Here is a 23,289-nt window from a genome sequence, read left to right as displayed (position 1 = left end):
CCGTAACCAGAGGCCAGCAGAGACCAGCAGAGACCCAAAGCTAGAGCCTACCTATTGGATGTGCCTGCTACCGTGCTCTGCGGTCATCCCGCAACAACACGGCCACAGTGACCACACGAGAGCCCAAGTTATTATTGTCAAGCCAGGGAGCAGACAAAACATGATTTATTAAACGGGGCAGCATTCCCTTCAATTTGTTTCCTATCAGCTGGAAAAAGAGCACTGACCATGGGGGGAGCCTGCCAATAGGAAATCTCTGTTGTTGGCAATTGTTAAAGAGATATGAGGTTTTAATAAGTTATGGCCGGCCCGTAAAGCGATTGCCAACTTTTTGATCAAGTGCTGTATTTCTTCGGTAATTGAACGAATGCCATACACATTGTATTGTGTGTCCCTGGCTGGCTGAGCTCTGTTTAAAAATATTAAAGACCGCTGTACACACATAATACCTTTCCCCCATGATGGTCATCCGATTCACACCTTCCACTTGATATATTACGTTCTCAAAAATACCAAAAAAAAAAAGGAAAAAAAAGGGCCCTAACAAAATGTTGTTGCCAAACATCCCCCAATCTCCAGTCTTACAATAATTTATGTGCCGTATTAAAAGGACAGCGACAACAACCGAAACGGCAACAGCAGCGGCAACGCTACGGATACGTAATTTTGATGGGCGGGGGCTCTAGGAGGAAGCCACACTCCGCCAATGCCTAGGGGGGCCCAGAGTAACAGTATTTTGTGCTCCTTTTTTATATAAAATCGAAAATTTACACTTTACATAAGCAAAACAGCAACCGCCACAACAAAAACAAGTATACGCGCTGTGGGCAGCCCTGAAGGTGCGGGAGGAGATGGAGAGGGTCCAGAGCTAAAGAGCGGAAGGCAAGAATGGTGTCCAGGTTCGGCTACTGATGCTATGATATATTGTCTTCAACAAAAGCCAACCACAGTCCTGTTTGTCATGTGTGTGTGTGCGCCTGTAGGTCGGTCCAACAGTGAGCCACAGCCCCAACAAAAATTACACTTCTTGTCTGTTAATGGAGTTGGTGTATTGCCTATAAGAAAAAGTTTTAAAAAATACATAAATCCCATCTATAACTGATTGTTTCCTCGCTGTGAATGTGGTGTTCGAGGCGAGTGGGCCCTTGAAGGATTCTTATAGTTTTTCTTAAGAACTGGTGTACCATTTAGGCCTAGAAATGCTGGTATCACAGCCCACTGTACACCGAGTGTGTTGTGGCTGTCCTCCTCGATTGCTGGCGACTCTGTCCTTGCCTCTAGCCCTGTCTCTGCCTGTGGGCCCTCCGGCTCGAGTCGAGAGTGAAAAGCGAACGATAACGGCAGCTACATGCCGCACTTGTAAGCTGCTTCAAGCTTGCCATTGTTGTTGCTGCTCAGTCTCTCCTGTTCGCCTGTGCTCCTGGCAAAGTGCCGCTGCTCTTGTCGTCCTCGTTGTCGTTGCTGTTGTTGTTGTTGTTGCTGCTGGTGGGTGTTGACGTTTTGGATGTTGGCCCTGCTGCGAGCACTCGTATTGCTATTCATTCACTAGTTACGATGATAAAGCACAAAAAAGGGAGCTGCGGAAATTCTGCTGATGACGATAATGTTGACGCTGAGGATGGCCTCCCCCTCCCCTCCGCCCTGTCGGATATTAAGCCCATCTAGCCCCCACCATGTGCAGGGGCCTCCAGGTATGAGTATGCAATGAAATTTCTTTTCAATATTTGCCCGTTACTCTCGCATCGCGCGTCCCCGCAAATGAGGCGTACAGCAATTTTCGGTATGTTTTTCTACCTGGCAATCATGGCGGTACAAGGGTATATAGTAATCGTGGAGGTTATGTGACCAGACCTTGGAGAACAGACGAAACAAGTCTTTAATGTCATGGGCAGGGGTATCCTCCAAAGCGGATACCTCGTATGGTTAGGCAATCGGGAAATGCCTACAGCTAAACAAAACTAGAAGGTGCATTGCCCTCCAGCCCCACCCACACCCACACCCACACATATGTACGGGTATGAGTGGCTTCTCAATAAGCTGCTCCTTCATCATCGTCGTGTGCTTTTGCTTTGTGCTCTCCCGATAAGCATTTGTTTGCTCTCGAGGACATTTTTGTGGCTGCCTTGGCGCTGGGGGTCTCGGAATGCCAATTGGAATTGAAGTGTAGATGAGTGTGCACCCACGTCCAAACCCAGACCCGGACCCGGACCCACGCCCCAGCCACGAGTCTCAGTCCAGGACCAATAACTTTGCCTCATAGTTGGGCACGTCTCTCCGGCGAATTTGTTAACCCAATTTGCGGCACCACCCACTCCTCTTCAAATCCTTTTTATTACCATATTCAAGCATTGAAAGCGTTGCACACAAACACAGATACAGACACAGACACGCACACCAATGAACTAAACCTTGCCACAATTCATATTTCCGGTCACCCATTCCATTCCAGAGCAGAGCAGAGCAGAGCCGAGCAGAGCGTTCGAATACGAATAGGAAATAAAATATTAAATTGAAAACCGAATTTTTATTCAAAATGCTTTCAAACTTATGTGTTTGCACATGACTTTTCTTTGGAGTTTTCCCAAGACCCGCCACCCAATCCGCCCATTTGGCCCCGGGCCTCAGCGGATGCGTATGTGTTTGCTTAACCTTTGAACTTTTGTGTACCCAAAAACCCCTAAAACTACACCTCGAGGCCGGCTCAAGCATAAAGTAAATATCTGTGCAAATACCATCCGTATTTAACGAAAGTAAATTAAATTTTCAATTTAGATAATAAATAAAAAGGTAAAAATTGTAATTTGCTTGCAATCCGGATTAAAGTGAGCGGAATCCGCAAACACCGGAATATGCCAATAGAAGATAAATCTATTTAAATACATAAGTGAATTAAAACACAATTAAACGCTCTGATGTGCTCGTATGTATTACAATATTTGTAATGTTTTAGGAATTAAGGAATCAAACATTGAGTTAGAACAATATTTGCGGTATCTATTGTATTCCGGAAGTAGGAAGGAGAAAGTTACTTTTAAAATTACGCCGGACTTTGTTTTAGGTACGGTTTGGTCTACTGCCCTCCGCCTAAGCCAAGCTCTAAGCCTCTTCGATGGTGGGACAATCCCCGAAAACATTCTCCAGGATTTCTCCGCCATATCTCTGTAGAATCTGGGATCTATCTGGTATCCAGAAACGAGGCCATGCCAATCGAATGTGCCTAAACACTCTTCCCAGTGGACATTGATGGATATATTGATGCATTCCCCCCTGCCAGCTCCCTTCGTGTCGCCCTCCGGCTTCTGGGCAAAGTTTGAAAGTTAATTAATGACATTTACTGGAACATCTAAAAACTAATTATGCATAAAATGGCCAAGGTATTATTGCAAGCCCACTATAAATTTTCACAAACTGTGCAGCAATCGCACAAGCACGAACAACAAGAACAACACCGATAACAAACTAACCCTGATTATACGAGTACGTACGGACGTCCACCTGACCCAGAGCCAGTGTGCCGGGCAAATCGATTAGAACAACAAGGAGCGCTACAACGGTGAGGCAATTACCAGGCACCCCCCGACAACACAATGACAATGAGGGTGTGTGTGTACACGAGGTCTGTGTGTGTGTGTGCGCGTTGTTCTATAACAACGGCACAAAATACGCCAACAAATCGGCAATTAATCAAGCCGCAACTGCATAGTAGGGGCGGAGCAGGAGCTGGAGGAGGACCAGGAGCTGGAGCAGGAGCTAGAGCTGGAGCTGGAGGATAAGGATAAGGAGCAGTGGGGCTGCAAAAGGAGGAGAAGTCGAGTCAACTGTCGCTTGGCACTTTAACAATATTTATGCCGAGTGGCAAAACAAAAGGACAATACACCAGACAGGGTATGCAAATGCTAGGGCTGAGGATACCCTCTAGGTACAGATGCTTCATGGAGTCGTATAATCATGATAGATCTGGTTAGAATGGATCGATTTAATCATTTGAACCAGCATCTCATCAGTGGGGGCATAGCCCGTAGCCCAACCGATATGCTCCTGATCAATCTCTGTGTCCTTGTAAGTAAAAGGATAACAAAGAGCCCACAAGGCGCACAGACACAGTTCGAGGCGCTCCAGATTCATGTACCAGTAGAGTGGAGGCGAATGGAGTCGAGTGGGGTTAAGTTGGGATAGGGAAAGACACTGGTCGGGGGGGGGAAGCGTCAGACTTCATTTCGCTCTGGGCCAGGCCGGACAATTAATCATTTTAATTAATAGGACAGGTGTGCCACAGGTTGTTGTTGTCGAGACGACTCCCCGACTCGAGAGTAATGTGAGCCTTTCCCTCCCCCATCACTTCGCCCTACATCTGAATATCTGTCTCTATATCTGTCTCTCCCACTTTGTGTCTCCTTGCAGGCGTGCCATCTTGGCCAACGGAGACGTGACAGGAGCGCGAACATTGGCGGGGATTTGGAAGAACGATTATTGGGGCACTCCGCTGGCGGACAGCGGCTCCCACGGCTCCTGGCGCCCGTTGTGCGTGCTGAGCTTCCGTCTGAACTTCCTGGCGGGTGGCCTGGCGGCCACTGGCTACCACGTGATCAACGTGCTGCTCCACTGCCTGGCAACATGGCTGGTGGTGCTGGTGGGGCGTACCCTGCTCCCCACCCGGGCCGGAGTCCTGGCCGCTGGCGCACTCTTCGCCGCCCATCCCGCGCACACGGAGGCTGTGGCCGGCCTGGTCGGGCGTGCCGATCTGGCGGCCTGTGTCTGTTATCTGCTCACGTACCTGACCTATCAGCGGCACATGCGGAGCCGGGAGTGGAGCTCCCTGGCCCTCACCCTCCTGCTCGCTCTGGCCGCGCTGCTCTGCAAGGAGACGGCCATCACGGCCGTCCTGCTCTGCGGACTCTGCGACGTGCTGCGGGGCCTGGAACAGTCCGATAAGGTGAGTCCCCTACTTTCATCTCAGTTGTACCCATTAGTCGTCGGGCTAGGTTTATGTATGTTTAATTGCAATCCTTTGAAGGCTATACATGTAGGGTTTCTATTAGAATCCCGGATCTGTTTCCATTGCAGCACGACAAATAGCGAAATCACTCATTCAGCGCTCTCCCGACTCATTTTTTCGCCACACTCTCTGAGTCACGCCATCTCTCTTTTCTGCGACGCAATTACCATGTCGCTCTTTCTCAATCTAACCCACACGCATTGCCGCAAAGGAACACGCTCAACGCGCGCTCTCTTCTTCTTGTCGCTTTTGATCCTCTCTGAGCGAGTTGCCTCTCTCGCTACGCACTCTCTCCCTTCCACCTACACAGCAGTGAACGAGAATAAGCATGCACAGCAATCGGACAGGCAGTGGACAATAACAAACGGTGAATCGTAAAGCAGGCAACGGAAGATCTCACTGCGGACAATCTCGAAGTGAATTGTTGGACAGCAAACAGACCAAAATACACTGAAAATTATGTCGGGAGCCGACATACACTTAACACAACTGATATTTAAGCTCCGTTCCCAGTATCTCCAACCCTTTCTCACTTTCTGATCCAACCTTGACCCAACACAACTTCTGTGCCGACTAGAACGCTATCAATTACTCCTAACTGCTTTCCCTGTTGCTAATTTCTCAAACCTCCTTCCAGTATCGCCTTCGTTCGCTGTGCATTCTGAGCGTCTTCCTGTTCTGCGCCCTGTACTGCCGCCTGAGCCTGCTTCCCCGCCCGGCCACGCCTTTTGCGGCCGCAGACAACCCGACGGCCCACGAGGCGTGCTGGTGGACGCGGACTCTGACATTCCTGTACCTGCCAGCGGCGAACTTCCGGCTGCTGCTGTGGCCGCAGGTCCTCAGCTTCGACTGGGGCATGGAGGCCGTGCCGCGCATCAGGACGCTGTGGGAGGCGCGGAACCTGCTGAGCGCCGGGTTTTACGGATCTCTGCTGGCCGTGGCCTGGCGGGGCGCCCGTTTGCGCTCGTGCTCCCCCGTGGACTATGCGGCTGTGGCAAGCATTTCGCTGCCGCTGCTGCGGCGCATTGGGAGCAACAGCTGCCACACCTGGCTGGGCCTGGCCTGCAACTGCCATCATCAACTGAAGGAGGAGCCCCGATCCGTGGAACGTCAGCACTCGACTGGAGGCACTGCATCCAGCGGTTCCTCGTCGTCGGTTCCCCTGATGGGTGTTGCCTTCCTGGTGCTGCCGTTCCTGCCCGCCAGCAATTTGCTCTTCCACGTGGGATTCGTGCTGGCCGAGCGCGTCCTATACCTTCCGAGCGTGGGCTACTGCCTCCTCTTCGGCTACGGCTTCGGCAAGCTCTGGCAGCGCTCCAAGGGCTCCAGGATGCTGCTGCTCTGCTGCCTGGGCGTGCTGCTGGGCGCCTTCAGCCTCCGCACCGTGCGCCGCAACCTCGACTGGCGGGACGAGGAGCAGCTCTACCGCAGCGCCATTCCCGTGAATCCGCCCAAGGGTAAGCTGCACCATTACTGTCATCCTGTACACTCCATTATACAGTATAGATTTATATGTATTTTCGCTTCTCCTGCAGCTCTGGCCAATCTGGGCAGTGTCCTGAGTGCCCACGGACGCTACGAGGAGGCGAAAGTGGCTCTGACGGCGGCCATCGCACACCGGCCCCACATGGCGGATGCGCACTTTAATCTGTGAGTAAACGCTCCGTATCCAGTCACGCCCGCAACCCTTTTGCAAATTTAAGCGAAGTTCGCGCCTGCCTTTGCCAACGCACCCGCCCCCGCCGCTGCCCCTTTCTGTGGCACGAAACCTGAATCCACAAAATGATGTCGGTTTTTGCTGGAAGCCTTTTCAAAATTCAAAAGCTCAAAGTGAATGGCTGTGGCGACCTTGGGCGCTGCGAGGTGGGTGGATTAGGGAGCGGCTATTGCACTGCATGGCTGCTCCTAATGCCAAATGGCAGCTGCTTCGGCATCGGCTTCTGTTTTTGTGCTGTTCATGCAAAAAACGTTCGGACAACATCTGAGGAAAAAAGCGAGAAAGTCGCAGAAGGAGCAGGGGGAGCAGGGGGGAGGAGTGGACCGAAGACCGCCCCAGACGCATCGCGCATACAAATCAACCCGGTCAGATCTTGAGCTCCTGCGCGTTCCGGCGCGGGGGTGCCTGTTTTGCATCTTTTGGATGGCAATTTGCATGCACTCGGCAGCCATCAACTGCAAATAGCTGCTGGATGCACTTTTTTTCTACCCAGAAGCATCCTCCACCCGCAGCCCCACCCGCAGCCCCAACGGGCTCTGTTTGGTCGTTGTCGAGCTTTGTACCTTTGAAAGAGGAGCGAATCGTTCGAAACAATATGGCCCAAATGAATGCAAGAAGCCTTTTCCGCCCTAATCCCCTCTAGATATGCTGTTAATTAGGCCAAAAGTGAATGGGGCTGCGCCGGGCCCTAGATTCCTCGAGATATACTCGTCGCACTACTTGCAGCTGGAACTGTTTGCACAGGGAGTTCTATTTGCACATTCGAGGCACATGCTCCATCTAAATGAGGAGGAAATGGGCTGTGCAAGGGGGAAGTCCTGATTTGATTGCTGAGCAATGAGCAGTGACTGCTCTGATTCGGATTCAGGCAGCACTCGTATCGGTTTACTTAACTTTGGAGAACGGCTTACACGATTATCTATCAGTAGACTTGAATCAGTCACAAAATTAACGAGGATGAGCCGTATTTTACAGCACAGATAATATTCTTTGAGTTTTGAGAATGAAAGTCGCCTTTGGCCCTTGTCTTGGCACTCTTAAGACAATAAATATACGAGTATTCTGTGTGTATATGCACGTACAGCCGTCGTACATCAATGTTTAATGCATCAGCTGTTTCGATTGCATTCATTCGGCATTCCAAGAGCCATTCTCCTTGTCTTATACAAGTATTGTACAATAAATATACGAAAGCTCCGACATATATTACGTACTGCTGGGAACAGAACAACAATAACATCACTGGGAGCCGTAATAGGGATTGGAATAGAAAAATTGTAACAACAATGGAGAAATTGGCATTTCTGCTTACAAGCTGCACTTGATGCAACAATATGAGAAAGGAAAACTGCTGACGCATGACGCTGGCATCCTGCTTATCCCGCACTCCACGCCACGCCACGCCACCCATTTCTGGTGGGGCCAATGACACTCGACTTTGGACATATGGGAAACAGACTATCCCACACACACACTCCCCAGCAGTGCAGCTCTGGGTACTCCTAGTCGTATTGCAATGCACTCGCTGCCTCGACCGCCAACTGGGAACGCCAAAGGCAGACACTATCAGATTTGGGGGAGCTTGGGCTAGAGATGGCAAAAGATTTCTCAAAAGTTTAGGGAAGATCCAGATATCACCAACAGGTTTTCCTTTGAAACAGATCGTTTTATTTGGCTTTATTTCAAGAAATTCTATGTAATGTAATCCCTTCCAAAAAAGGAGTGAAGGAGCTCTTACTAGTTGGTGTTTTTCTTCACAATTTCCCTGGCCGCATCCACTGTGGCCTGGGCATGCCAATTCTCCACTTCCTTTGAATATGCAGAACGTCATTTTCAATGCTGGTCGCTGCCCGGGCCCTCTCCTCCTCTCTGCCGCACACACACACACACACAGCTGCTCCGTCGAGGCTCATACGCCGTGTTGGTGTTGTCATTATTGTTGCTGGCATTTCTGCCGTTGTTGCCGGTGCCGTCGCCCTGCTTCTTGTCGCTGTCGTTGTCGTTGATTATTGTGTTTGACATAATAGGCTTTACGCTCCAAAAAGGGAGAGTAAAAGACGTACACGAGAAATCCGTCCGCTTTGGTCCTTGGGCAAATTGTAGGTAAATCCCCTGCTCGCTGCCAAGTTTTTTCCCACTGCTGCTTTCTTGAGGGAAGCTGCTCCGGGATGGGGATGGGGGACGGGGGCCGGGGTACGGATAGCGATGTGCGTCCAATACAAATAATTGCACAAAACTCCCGAGAGCTGTGGACAATGGCACGAGCTGGGGAGAAGCATTCATGGAAGGCGTAATCATACACGATTCCGTCCGCCTTCGTTGCGGAAAAGCGAACACTAAAACTACGGCAAAACCTTCAATGCACTGAGCCGCATCTGCCGCACTGATTGTGTGCGTATTAAGCGCTTTGTTTCCATGGAAGCCCTACGAATATGGGTATTCTTCGTTTTCCTATTTAAATAAATACTTAACCGGAATGCTTTGTTTTACTCCCAAAAGCTTCTTTGCACTGCATTCTCCTATTTGTGTGCATATTATGTGCGTGTGTGGGTGTGCATATTTACATATATACAATGGGATTATCCGCTTATGGAAAACATGGACATTAATGCTTGTATTTTATTTGAAAATCGAGTTTGTTTTGAATTGTTTTTACAAAAACATTTCATTTATTTTTGAATAAAATGCGGAAATAAAAGTTTCTCGAGTAAATCATTTATTTTGTGGCTTAAATTAGTTTTTTTAATATAAATCTCTGCAAATATCTAAGGTTTGGAGAATTATTGAAAATATTAGTTCCTAAAAAATTAAAATATTAATTTAATAGCAAGTTCCTGGGCATTTGAAAATCTTGTATCATCCTTTGGAAAAATAGGAAAATAGAGAAGACTAGAAAAACTATCAAAAGAAGGAAACATACTCGTTTATATATCTTTGGACGTCTTAGAGGAAATTTCAAATAGGGCCAATGACATATAAGCAAAGCGCGAACTTCATAACTGCTAGGGCTTCACGCCTGGAGGTTATTAACTGGGCTCAAAGCGATACACGAGACGTTCGGCCCGCGGGCTTTAAAGATGTCCAGGCCTTGGGGAAGCCAAGGCAAAGAACTCATTTCGAGGGCCGTAAAAGTTTAAAGCGCTTTTCTTCAATCTCCGTCTCTCTGGCCTGTTCGTTATCCGCCTGCCTCTCGCCAGTGTTGCCTTTGCAGCTTATCGAAAAGTTGTCTGATTGAATTTTTGCCTTTTCCACTTGCAGAATGCAACAGTGGACCCCACACTGCCCCCACTACCCCACCCTTGTCTTGTCCCATCCTCCAGCTAATCTGAGAGTGGGCAGAGGAGATTGAAACATTTACATTATGAAAGCTTTAAGAGATTGCCGAGCTGTAAAGTTTTCATTGTCGGAACAGGGCAGCACTTTCCGATTCCTAATCGAAAATCAATGTCAGGTGCCCTTCGACCGCCCCGCAAGGGGGCTGGAACGCGGGGTGGGCGTGTGCGTCGCGGATAAGCAGCTGTTTGTACATTATTTACTCGTAAGCCATCAATAGCCCGGATATCTCTGGCTGTGCACCTTGCGCCCGATACCTGCGGCTACAAATTTTCAGTGCCTGCCACGTGCCTTCAGCCGAGTGAAGCATCCACCTTGCTGTCTGGCTCTGGATCTCCCCCTACATCTGCTCCCCGTCTAGTCGAGCGCCAGTCAACTGTCATGGATTTATTGTGCTCTGTGCTCTGTGCTCTGTGCTGATGCTGCTCTGATTTTTAGCTGCAAAATGCCACAGCAAAGGATAAGTTGAGTGGTGGGTGGTGGGTGGTGGCGGGTGGTCCGAGGGGTGCCACCGCTGGTGGGGCGGAAGTCAAAGTAACAGGCAACCAAACACCAAAACCAAAAAATCACTGAGCTGTATAATTCGATTTCTCTTTTTCACTCTTTTTCCCCCCCTTTTTTTCACTCTTTTCCCCCACATTCTGTGATTTTTGAGTCTTGCACTTATTTTGCTGCTGTGTTTTCCTACCTGAAAAAAACAAAAAACTTTAAAATAAATAGAACAACATGGCTTGTATTTCTTTTCCCTACATATGTGTACATATATGCACAGATCCGACCGGAATGGAATAGAATTCTATGGAATAGAATAGAATAGAATACTCAATATTCAGTTGAGCAAATCCCTCCGTTGTCCGTCTGCCATTCGTATGCATTCACTTGGCTCCATTTTGGTTGCGTTACTCCAGCGAGCTCTGGTGGGGGGGAGGGGGGTTCGACGAAACTGTGGCCAACGAGGACCTTTCACAGAGAAAGCCGAGAATAAAATTTAAACAAATTCAACTCCGGCTACGGCGACATGTGCGAGTGTTTATTGAATAGTTGGCATGCCAGCCCAGCCCGTCGATATCCCCGATATCGGTGACTCCGAGGGGGGTTTTGAGGGGCCAATGAAAGATACATTTTGGAGAACTTTTAATTCCTCATAGAATCTACAACATTTGAAGGGTTTTTTAATAAGCTGCAATTCATATTTAGACTGCAGCAAAGAGCTCCAAAATGTGTGCAGCTATTGCCCGAATCTCCCTTCAAAGGCCCCTGTATCCCTGTATGTACACATTTACTCGCACATATGTACATATGTATGTACACAGTGCCTGCACATGAAACACATGTTGTAAGCTGCTTTTTGTCAAAATCCAAAGTCTCTTCAATCTGCCCTCTTGTTGATTTTATAGCCTTGTCGCAACTCAACACAAATTTCAGAGCGCGCCGTTTGTTTGCACAACTTTGTTGGTTTCTACTTTTTTTGTTGTTGTTGTTGTTGTTTTTTTTTGGTATGCAGATATTTGGATATTGCTGCTGTGCCGGAGCAATCTGTGCTTCGGTTTATTTGGCACTGTTTTGGAATAAAATGCTGCCTTTATTTGAAACCACTTATCCATGCATACGGGCAGGCGAAACTTTGTGTATACCTAGCCAAATATTCAAATATCCCGATATCCCGTTATCCCAGCCCAGGCATGTATGAATAGCCATCGGGGAGGTCCAGCTCCACTGGGAATTGGGTATGGGGGGATGGCGCCACCCACTCAGGGGCAGCTATGTTAATTAAATGAAGCCCGGGGAAAGTCCACTTGAAGGTCAACATTCAGCATTTTCCAGCACTCGAAGGACGCGCTGCAATTAGCAGTGGAAACCGCACAAAGCGGAGGCAGAAACCGAGGCAGAGGCAGAGTTAATTTACTCCCAACACTATTAGTCGCTGCAATCCCCAAGTTAAGTAACTTTACTTTCTATCTTCTGCTCTCTTGCCTCTTCCCTCGGCGTTCCCTCGGCGTTGCCTGCCTTTTCTGAATTTTTTAACGAATTTTGCTTTATGATGCCTCGCGAGTCGCCCGAGCGAAGGGGCAGAGAGAAGAACTGTGGAGCGTGTTCCCAAAGTGGATTTCTTTGGAAATTTCCCTGCATTGTTGGCAGGGAAAACAATTTGGCGTTCTTAAAAGCAGCAGAAGAAATGGCTTAAATTAGCTTTAGTGGCTGGAACATTTTCGGGGATCCTCTTGCATCCATGTGTTCTCTGAGACGATATGCTTTCTATTTTCAGGGGCGTGGTGCATCAGAAGCAGCTCAACTTCAGTTCCGCAGTCTCCAGCTACCGGCGGGCCATCGGACTGCGGCCCCAGCTGGCCGTGGCATTCCTGAACCTGGGCACATCCCTGCTGTCCCTGGACAGCCAGCACGGGGAAGCCGACTCAGTATTCCGGTCTGGAGCGCGTCTGCAGGGGCATGGAGTACGAGATCGCGTGGCCCACGAGGAGGCGCGCTATGCCTGCTACCTGCAACTGGGCTCCCTGTACCGCTCTAGGAACAGGCTGCAAGAGGCAGCGGCCGTGCTGACAGAAGCCTTGGAGGCCCTCTTCCGGCCACGACAGGAGCAACGAGCTACACTGCACTTTCGCTTGGGCGAGATCTATGCGGAGATGCAGCAGTGGGAGGAGGCGGAGCGGCAGCAGCGATTGGCCATGCAGCTGCAGCCCCAGCACGGAGCTGCCTATGTGACCTTTGGCCAGACACTGGCCAGGAATGTGAGTACAGATAAGCCCAATGGCCCCCGAGACCGACTTGACTGACCTTTTGCCCAATCCTACAGAGCAGTCGCCATGCTGAGGCGGAGCTCTGGTTCAAGCGGGCCCTCCAGACAGCCCCCCTGGAGCCCAGCTCCCACCATTACTATGGTAAGTAGTCCACGGGGAGTCCTATTATGAGTGGGAAACACGTAAGGTTATTCGCTTATTCCTCGCAGCTGATTTCCTGGAGCAGCAAGATCGTTACCAGGAGGCGCTCAGCCTCCGCCTGAGGGCCGCCGCCTTGGCGCCCAAGGACTACGCCCTGCACTCGGCCGTGGCAGATGCCCTGCGTCTGCTGAACCGCCTGGTCGAGGCGGAGCTGTGGTATCGCAAGGCGGTGGCCCTCCAGCCGCTGGCGGCCCACGCCCACGCCAACCTGGGTGCCATTCTGCAAATGCGGGGCATCAGGCAGGAGGCCGTCGATAGCTACCGCAGGGCCCTGCAACTGCAGCCAGGACACGCCACCAGTCGGGCCAATCTGGCGCGGATGAAGGCGGCCCTGGACACCAACACGTAGCAGAGGCAGAGCTTTACTTGTTGGGACTGGGGGCAAATAAATGTAGATAGCAATTGAAGGAACTGATCTCGAGATTAATTGAGGGACAGCTGGAGGTCCAATATATTTTTGAAATAAAGAAATATTCCAAAGTGTGTGTTTTCTGTGCGTAGTGGAGCCCTTGCTGATGTGAAAGTGCCAATCTGTTGCACAAGTATTTCAAAAGTCCCCAGCCGAAACCCGCACAAAGAAATATTTCCATATCAAGGGCCATCTCGAACCAGGACCAGGTGGCGACCCAAACATAGACGAACGGCTGAAGCCAAAGAAAGGGCGGCCAACACAGGACCAGGACGATAGACAAAGCCAGAGACAGAAACAGACGTGATAATATCAAGTGGCTTTGGCAAAAAACGACATGGAAACGGAGCCACAGGGCGACCGCAGCAACAGACAGAGGTGTGCCGGGGACGGGGATGGGGTTGGGACTCTGGGATTCAGAGAACTTCATGCGAGAAATAGTGCTTACTAAGCATTAAATTATAATTAAATTTTAAACAATGAAACGGAGCCAAGGACAAGGCTGTGGCTGGGTCTGGAGCTGGAGCTGGGGCGCGCGAGAGATCCCAAAAAGCTCTTAATCACAAACATGCGCAGCCACTTCAAAGGTGAGTCCCGTCCTCGTCATATCAATGCGGAGAATGGAATTGCCCAAACTGAGGAGCCCGACTGGATGTCTGCCAGCCACGCTGGCTGTTGGGCTGGCTGTTGGGTTGGCTGTTGGGCTGGCTAAGCATATGCGCATATAAATTAACATAGACACCCGAGTATTTAATTAAAATTCCATCAGCAGCACACCGAGATGGAGCGAACACACACACACAGATGCAGATACACACACACATATGACAGGTGGGTGATGAGTGTGTGGGTGTAGACACACATTTTAGCGCTAAGCCGAGCAGATGCCCTCGAGTAAATCCACCAAAAACCACACGGCAGACGGCCGACCTAGACGCCGCACGTTCCACGTTCAACGTTCAACGAAATCTGTGAAACGCCTTTGGGGCCTACGCCGGTCCGGTCGAGAGTGCAAACAAAAGGGAGTAGCCCCAGAACACACACACACCCCCACCCCCACACAGACACCCAGAAAGATAAGCGAGTGGGCCGGGAGACTTGGGTTCCCGTTGGCTCCAGTGGCAGGAGAGGCCCAGCCAGGACAGGTACGGATAGGTGGCAACAGGAGGTGCAGACAGCTGCCGGCGGGGCTTCTGCGTCGATACTGACTGATGAAGTGGCACTTCTGACACTGCCCCTCCCGCACGGAGCCAGAATTATAATGATAATCACGACGGCGACGATGACTATGATCACGTTGAGCATGGAATCTTAATTAAGTTTAAGCAGTCAGTCGAGCAAAGGTTTAACTGGACGAAGGACTGGGATTCCATAATCAAGTATGAATTTGAGAGACATAGTCCCGGCCCCTGTCCCTGCCCTGACCTTTGGCAGATTAGTGCGTATTAGTTAGCTCAAAGCCATGTGGTGGTGGCTTAACCCCTTGACACATGGTCTGCTGGATGCCAATTACTTGGAATAGAGTTTTGAACGTATTCATTAGGAATCTTAAATGATCTTTTACTAAGCTTATGAGGTGCATTTCAAAGAAGACGTCGGTACACTAGTACTAGTACTATTCGACATATCTAACGATCCTCTGTTGCCCAAAAGGTACCCTTCTGGTAGTCCCTACATATGTGGTACCCACAAAAGTAGTAGCACCTGCACCATTTAGTCGTTCGTGGGTTAAATGAATCCACAGAGAACCACACCAGACCTCAACATCACTGTCACAACCCCAGTTTCCCCCTCTTCCGCTTTCCCACTCTCAGTGGCTAAATCCGAGTCGGCAAGTTGCCCAATGAGTATTTAATGCGTCAAACTGTTTAAATTTCTATTGGATTTTTTGTTTTGACTTTCCGTTTGACTTTTGTTTTGGCCACAGATGCTGTTGCTGTTGTTCTTGTTACGGATTCGGATTCGGATTGTGCAAAAAGTGACGTTCGGCTTTCAACTTTTTGACCGGATACGGACACGGAAGAAGAGGCCCCACACACATACACACACACACATGCGATATACCCGTACATGCACATCACGCAAATGGTCATCCTGTGGAACCATTTATTTTCCACTTTGGCCAAAAGACAAAAACAACAAAATCATACACACACGGAGATCCGAGTACGCCGGACATCCCCGTGTGGGGGAGGAGGAATAAAAACTAAAGGAAAAAGAAAAGTTTTTAGTTAGCTTTTGATGAGGGTCAACTCAAACTCAACGGGTCTGTGGCGCAATTTTCAAGTGGCCTCCGCTCCCAAGCACCCAGGCTCCTATGCACCAAAGCCTGGGAGCCTGGGAAAAAAAACGATGACACACAATAGTTGGGACATTGTTTTTGACATGACTTTCTATCAAAAACAAATTTGCCCTTCTTTGTTCTCCTATTATTTCGTATTGCCCATCTCTCGTTTTTGTCACAAATCGAGTCAAATATGTGGCGGCAGCATTGAGGAGGTGAAAGCAGCTCGAGAGTGCGACATGTAAAGACAATTGCCAACTTAATTTGTGGAATTTGCTCGCAAAACATATACAATCAGAAGACAAAAGAAATATGAGAATGCATATTCCTAAATTAAGAGGTGCTCCAGGCCAGGTGCTCTTCAGAATGGACCTGGAAGGGCACTAGATTAGCCCCTAACTCCTACCCTTTTGGGATATTATAATTCAGAGCCACAGAAACAAGCCTCTTTAGCCGCAAAGTAAATCATGATCATCGCCACCAGCCTTTTTCTCATTTATAAAGCTCCAGATAAGGCTCCAGCCGCCATATAGCTATTAGCGATAGAGGATTAGATCAAGACGTAGGTTGAAGACGGGGGAATCTGTGGATTAAGGCTGACATCGGGCTGCGTAAACTTTTTCCGACTTAAATATATCGTGAATTTAAATGTACATTTAAATAATTCTGTTTGGGGTCGATTTAGGTGTTCGACCCGCTCCTAATAGGTTTTTCGAGACACACAGCTCTGCAGGCGTCCGCGTCTGCTGTAGGCTGCGGCTAACCACAAACAGGCATGCAACAAACTGATTGCATCAGACGCATCGTAAGCCGCAATCAGAGAATGCAACAGACACAAAAATGTCTCTTCATAATGCGGGAGCCCATCAAAATCAGTGCAATGCACACACGCACTGCAGGGGGCAAAGGGCGAAGATAGACGCAGGGAGACGCAGGGAGACACAGGGAGACGGTGGCAGAGTGAGACAGAGAAAAGCCGCACACCGCTGCCGTCAGTTGCAGCAATTGTCTGATCCAATGCTAACGCCAACCCCAGCGATTGAGGCCGACCAACCAGCTAGCTGGCAGTGGCAGCCGCGGCTTATACGTGCCCCATACACTCACACACACACACACACACACACAAGTACTCCCTTCCTCACGCACAAGGCCGCAAGCAGAGGCGCTCTCTCTGGAGCAAGACGGAGCAGGCAGCGCTGCCAACTGCTGCCAGAGTCGCAGGAGCAGGCAGCGAGTGCTGCCAACTGCACGAACGCCTCCTGATAGCAGCGCCTGCCGTACTTAACTCGGCAAGCAATTAGTTAGAAATTAAATTCTCTCGATGGTTTCATGCCAGACGTTGCATGCAACATGCAACCAAAGTTCGGGGTGAAAGTGAAGTATTTTGGGGTAAGCCGCGATGTCAGCATCAGTAAGAGACAATGGGGACACGAACGCTCTTACGGCGTGCATAGTGGTAGTTACAGGGGGTCGGTGGATCGGGGGTTCCAAGGACAAAGCATCATCACATCAGTGATGTATTTTTGATTGCAGCTGCTCCAAAACACAGCAATCAGCAAAAATTGCGGGGGCGAAGCAAAAACAAAACAAAACGCCAAAACAGAGAGGGCAGAGGACAGAGGACAGAGCACAGAGCACAGAGCAATCATCATAACCTGTAGCTTCGGGCGAGGCATAACCATCCGAACCTCCCTCTGCCGCATCAACCACTCCACTAGCACCAGCCCCAACGGAAATACAACTCCGGGATGACGAGATGCCGAGATGCCGAGATGCCGTGAACCCAAAAGCGAAAGTTCACACCGAAATTGAAACCCGGGCGGAATCTGTGGCATAATCTGAGGCGCAAAATGAAGATGACAATAAATTCGATTCGATTTCGGTTTTGATTTAGTTTAGTTTAGGGAATATCATCATCCTTGGATTACCACGCAGTGAACGCAAACGAGCGACTGCCAGTCCCTCCCCTGGTAATGCGGATGCCAGAGCCCAAGATGATGATGATGATGATGGGAACGATTGTCGCCTTATGGCAAAAGAAAAGTAAACACAAATAGATAACAGACAACAAATAAAAACCAGCAAAACGAAATGAAAATAAGACAAAGCACACACAAATATCCCAGAAGAGAACGGAACGAGGACGGTTCGCGATTCTTGGATACCAAATTCATGGAACCCAAGGACCCCAGAACCCAACGACCACCCCACTGCCAATGGCAAATACATCCTCCAAATCCTTCTCAGCTTAAGTTGGCTTTGAAATTTTGATTGAAAAAATCACACAGAGCGAGAGAGAGAGACAGAGAAGGAAAAGACAAACTAAGTCAGGCACATCCCTCAGAAATGGGCGACAAATAGCGAAATGTTTCCACAGAATCCGATAATGACTGAGCGAGCGATGGGTGGTCGCACCGGACCACCTTCTCTCAATAATTCATCCTCTGCACTGTTGCCGATATTTTGATTTGCGAAATTCCAATTATGAGACCCACTTCAGCTGGGTTTATCCGCTTTGCCGGACGGTCTCGAGTCTGACTGTTGATTCGGAGAGATACTCGAAATTGTGCGGGGCAATATAATTGGAATTGAAGTGCAATGACCGCAGGGAATGCTGGAATTGTAATATTTTTCATAGATTATGCCTTCCCTGATCATTCAATAGTTTCAAGAGATTTGTTATAGGAAGTTCCAATTACAATCCACTGGGTGGAGCATGGGAAAAGTGTTATACCCTGCCAACTTGAGATGGAGATGATAATTTGTTAAGGCAGACGTATAAATAACTAATCCAAATAAGAGGTTACATACATAGATAATACAACTCTTACAACAACAAAATGTCGGGTAAGTTTTCCTTGCTTTCCCCCTTATTCATATTTTCCATTGTCTATTTTTTCCTAGTTCTTCTTTTATTTTACGTTCCGTCCAGCTCTATTGGCCGAGATCCTCTCTGCCTTGAAACTCGTATGCCGTGATCCCCTTCTTGTATAGTGCCAGGTAAAGTTATTATGTTATTATTTAGTAATTTACTTAATTTAACTATTCCTTTCATTTTAGCAGGTCGCCGCCGTCGGGTGCCCAGGTTACCAGAGGTTTTACCCTTCTGCTGTTCCGGTTCATATGAGCAAGTGTACGCTCGATGACAGCTGTCCACTCCAGGCTCTTGACCGGCTGACATCGCGAACTCGACGCCAGATTCTGCGCGCGGGGCCATGATGCTCCTCTCGGGACATGATTCCAGCGCGCGAGGCTGTGACCTTTGGCCTAGGCGACCTTTGAGGCCAGCCACTGCCATGGTCCTCTTCCTTGCGATCCACGGTACCTACTTCGCGGGTGACTCCTCCGAAACTCCTCGTCCCCTCGGGACTTCCAAAAGATTTGATTCTGGCTGGACTGCGGCAGCTACTGGCTTTCCTGCTGCGAGATATAGCCATGATGCCCCTGCGGTATCGCTGAGTCGACACTGTGGCATCCTATCCTCTGCAGCGGGGACAACCCCCCTATCCATACGCCGCCAAATCAAACGCTGGGCTTCAGCTTCGAGACGCGTAAGTAAATCAGTATATAATTGTATATACATATATCTTAAAATATATCTTCCTTTACAGAGGACTTATTTCCCCACGCAAGACGGAATCCAAATCAGACAGAATCGTATCCCAGCAGGTCAGAAGCGCTCCTTTTGCAAGAGCCCGAACCTAACAAGCCGCCGCATCTTTTGACCTGGCCATCCACGACTATCTCAAGGATTTTGGCCATGGCAACCAAGGAGCAGTTGCGCAGTCTACTAGACCATAGATAGATCTCGTTGTTGTTAGATTTAAGGATACATACCTCTGTACAAATAGATAGTAGATATAAACGTTATCACCTTGTTTATTTATTTAAACTAAGTTAAGTTATGATGAATAAAACTATTGAATAATCATCCTTGTTGTATCCTGTATCGGGATACACAAATAACAGAGAAAAAAATATTTTTAATTGGGGAAAATGTCCTTGATCCTTGATAAGGACTCCATAAAATCAGGGACCATTTTCCGATCACAGGAAGCCGTCGCACGTCCTGATCAGGCCACAAAAAGCCGAGAAAACTAAATATGCATTGTTGAAGTCCTTACCGAAGGATCAAGAACATTTTTCTGATCACGGGGGACCATGGCACGCCCAGATCGGGCCCTATTAAGGGAGAAAACAAGATATATATGTCCTTAGAAAATATCCTTGATCCTTGGTCCTTGATAGGGACTGCATTAGATCAGGGACATTTTTCCGATCACAGGAAGCCATCGCACGCCCTAATCGGCCCACAAATAGCGGAGAAAACAAATTTTTTATTTGTTATTTTTGAAAATGTAGTTCAAGAAATCACCGATAGGGGCGCCACCGTACAAACAAAAACCTCGCGTCAAATGGCTGAAATACCAGGCGAACAGAAACCAGCAGAAGGTAACTGAAATTTTTTAAAAATTTGTGGACCCCCTAAAGTATGCTGCGAAATTTTTTTGCAATTGCTGCAGTTGCTTGCTGCTCATTTCTGTTCGCCTGGTATCCCATCCAGATTTTGGCCATTTGACGCGAGGTTTTTTTGTTTGTACGGTGGCGCCCCTATCGGTGATTTCTTGAACTACATTTTCAAAAATAACAAATTACAAACCCGTTATGTTCTCTCCGATATTCGTGGACCGATCGGGACATGCGACGGCTTCCTGTGATCAGAAAAATATCCCTGATTTTATAAAGTCCTTTTCAAGGATCAAGGATACCAAGGATCAAAAATATTAATTTTCTCCGTTATTTATGGACCGATCTGAGCGTGCCATGGTCCCCCGTGATCAGAAAAATGTCCTTGATCCTTCGGTAAGGACTGCAACAATGCATATTTAGTTTTCTTGGCTTTTTGTGGCCTGATCGAGACGTGCGACGGCTTCCTGTGATCGGAAAATTGTCCCTAATTTTATAGAGTCCTTATCAAGGATCAAGGACATTTTCCCCAATTAAAAATATTTTTTTTGTCTGTTATTTGTGAACCGATCTGGGCATGCCACGCCTTTTTGTAGTTGGGATAGTTTCCCCGATACAGGATACAGCAAGGAAGATTATTCAATAGTTTTATTCATCATAACTTAATTTAGTTTACATAAATAAACAAGATGATAACATTTATATCTACTATCTATTTGTATAGAGGTATGTATCCTTAAATCTAACAACAACGAGATCTATCTAGAGTCTAGTAGACCGCGCAACTGCTCCTTGGTTGCCATGGCCAAAATCCTTGAGATTGTTGTCGATGGCCAGGTGAACAGATGCGGCGGCTTATTAGGTTCGGGCTCTTGCAAAAGGAGGGCTTCTGACTTGCTGGAATACGATTCTATCTGACTTGGATTCAGTCTTGCGTGGGGAAATAAGTCCTCTGTAAAGGAAGATATATTTTAAAATATATATTCAATTATATACTGATTTACTTACGCGTCTCGAAGCTGAAGCCTACCGATTGAATTGGCGGCGTATGGATAGGGGGGATGCTGAAATTATTTTCCACGATGCACGCAATCGTGGATGCAGTATCGATCCGCAAACACCCCCCATTTGGGTCGTCTGAGGGGACTCGGGCGCATTTGTCCATTTAAAAACAGAACCTGCAAGTGTGTAAGTGTTTATTTCTATGAATCCGCATCAGAAAACGTGAAATAGGCAAATTAGTTTAAATATGATGCGCAAGTTTCACAAATCTGGACTGGCTGGCTCATGATAATTTTGCAATGACAAATCAGCTATTCTCGTTATGGGTAGACTTAGCATATGGATATGTATGTACATAGATTTTTTTATATTCACGTAAGGTCAAGCCCTCAGATCTGACGACAAGCATTATCTATAACTTACATATCTGCAGCCCAACTAAATGCCTCACTGGCGACACCTGACGACCACCGTCGAAAAGTGGATTTTTTCCATTTTACACGCTTTCTACATTCTACACATTTTTGACGGACAGAACTTACAGAAAAACAACCACAACCAACTACTTCTTGGAGAAGTAGATGTAAATGTAGTTTATATTTCCTAAAAGCTCATCTGTTAAACTGCGGGAGGCAGTTTAAAAATTCAGTGCTAAAAAACGAAATTAACCAAAATTTTTTAAAACTAGCGCGCGCGAATCCTTAATTTAGAGGAATTGGAGATACATTAGGAAAATCCCTCAGCTGAAGCTGTAAATAACATTTACAGGAGGGGGCTAAAATACTGACAATCTTTAAATCTCTTTGACTTTCATTACGTACAAATATTTATCCGGATTCCTTCTCAGCTTCTCAACTATTCCATGCACCATTGCTAGCATCTTTTTGAAAAAATATGGTAAACATTTTATATGTACATATGTACATACATACTTAGTACATTTTTGCCAAATTATATCCTAATTTAAATCCAAAATTCAACACATTTCTACTTCTTTCGAGGCCGACAGTCCGAGAGTAAAATATAAATCAAACATGCACATTGTACATGATACACTTCTGTTTATAAAAAAATTCGAGCTCGAAAACAAAAAGATAGAAAGAATCGTTATTAGCTTTTGTTGTTTTTCAATAATTAAGACATTTAAATATTAATCTTAAAATTATAGACATATGTACATACATACATTGAACAAACAAAAATATTGTATATAAGTGCTGGACTATATCCCTAATAAATAAATGAAGACCGAACCGAATGGTTCTTTTAAAATGTTTTTTGTTTTTTCTTTTTAGACAAAAGAACTTTAAACGACTTTGAAAGCTTTTTTAAAATTATATGTTCTTTCTAAATTTAATTTATTTTCTTGGCAGATCAAGGTGTATTCAAAAAAACTCGATCTGCCCACTCATCATGAATGTCTGAATCTCAAAATGTAAATGCTCTGGATCGTAGAATCACGTGAAATTCAAGTATTTATTCCGAATTGACAGACAGACGACAGACTAGCATCAGACGGATGAGTTCCACATTATTTATACATAATGTGGAAAAAATAATACCGATACATAAATTATAAATTTCTTTACGTAATTGGAATTAGAAAAAGTCGAAATGAATTGCCGATGCTCTATCCAGAATCAAAGATTATCGCTAGATCCGACTGGTTCTTAGTTCTTGCCGTGCAAGCAATGATCTAATTAGGATCATATACTAGTAGATGTTTAGAAAATTGGGTTTCAGAAGTCCCTGTCATTCGCCCAAGGTGGTCCAGCTACAATTGAATTGAATGAAACAAAATTGAATCCGATTTGGACCTGTAATTGTTGCTGGCTAATTAATTCAAATGGCTTCCTGCAAGTCGACAGATCAAACATAAAGTCTATTGAGTTAGATCAAGACGAGTTTTACAATCACGTTTCGTTCACACCTCAGTCCCCAGAGCCCAAATGGGCGTAACAATTTCGCTTGCTATAATGCCTTTGGTTCATGATTAAATCGGATTAAAGCCGGTTGACGGGTAAGCTCCCATTAAGTGCTTGCACTTATCGTTCATCGGAACCCCTGCGCGAGGGTTAATGAACAAATTCCACTCGGCAAATGGGCTAATGGATCAGCAAACCA

The 23,289-nt window shown here is 47.3% G+C and overlaps 2 protein-coding genes across 3 annotated transcripts in view; both read left to right on the top strand.

The window, feature by feature from the left end:
- Tmtc1 (Transmembrane O-mannosyltransferase targeting cadherins 1) overlaps window positions 1-13,486 on the top strand; it is a 48,813-nt gene extending 35,327 nt beyond the window's left edge. For both annotated transcript variants that reach the window (XM_001355955.4, XM_015181136.2), the window contains exons 3-8: window positions 4,402-4,933; window positions 5,634-6,453; window positions 6,532-6,646; window positions 12,313-12,793; window positions 12,859-12,943; window positions 13,012-13,486. In XM_001355955.4, the coding sequence (XP_001355991.4) occupies window positions 4,402-4,933; window positions 5,634-6,453; window positions 6,532-6,646; window positions 12,313-12,793; window positions 12,859-12,943; window positions 13,012-13,352 (2,374 nt within the window). In that variant the 3' untranslated portion in view covers window positions 13,353-13,486. The remainder of the gene's footprint in view (window positions 1-4,401; window positions 4,934-5,633; window positions 6,454-6,531; window positions 6,647-12,312; window positions 12,794-12,858; window positions 12,944-13,011) is intronic.
- Window positions 13,487-18,808: 5,322 nt separating this feature from the next.
- LOC117184064 (uncharacterized) lies at window positions 18,809-19,627 on the top strand. Its single transcript, XM_033380131.1, has 2 exons — window positions 18,809-19,247; window positions 19,308-19,627. Exons 1-2 carry the CDS (start codon window positions 18,912-18,914, stop codon window positions 19,419-19,421), a joined length of 450 nt encoding a protein of 149 aa, XP_033236022.1. The 5' UTR covers window positions 18,809-18,911; the 3' UTR covers window positions 19,422-19,627.
- Window positions 19,628-23,289: the final 3,662 nt, after the last annotated feature.

Source organism: Drosophila pseudoobscura, chromosome 4, assembly GCF_009870125.1.
Source record: "Drosophila pseudoobscura strain MV-25-SWS-2005 chromosome 4, UCI_Dpse_MV25, whole genome shotgun sequence".
Classification (NCBI taxonomy): Eukaryota; Metazoa; Arthropoda; class Insecta; order Diptera; family Drosophilidae; genus Drosophila; species Drosophila pseudoobscura.
The sequence above is the reverse complement of the archived record's forward strand: the minus strand, read 5'-3'. Positions and strand labels throughout refer to the sequence as shown.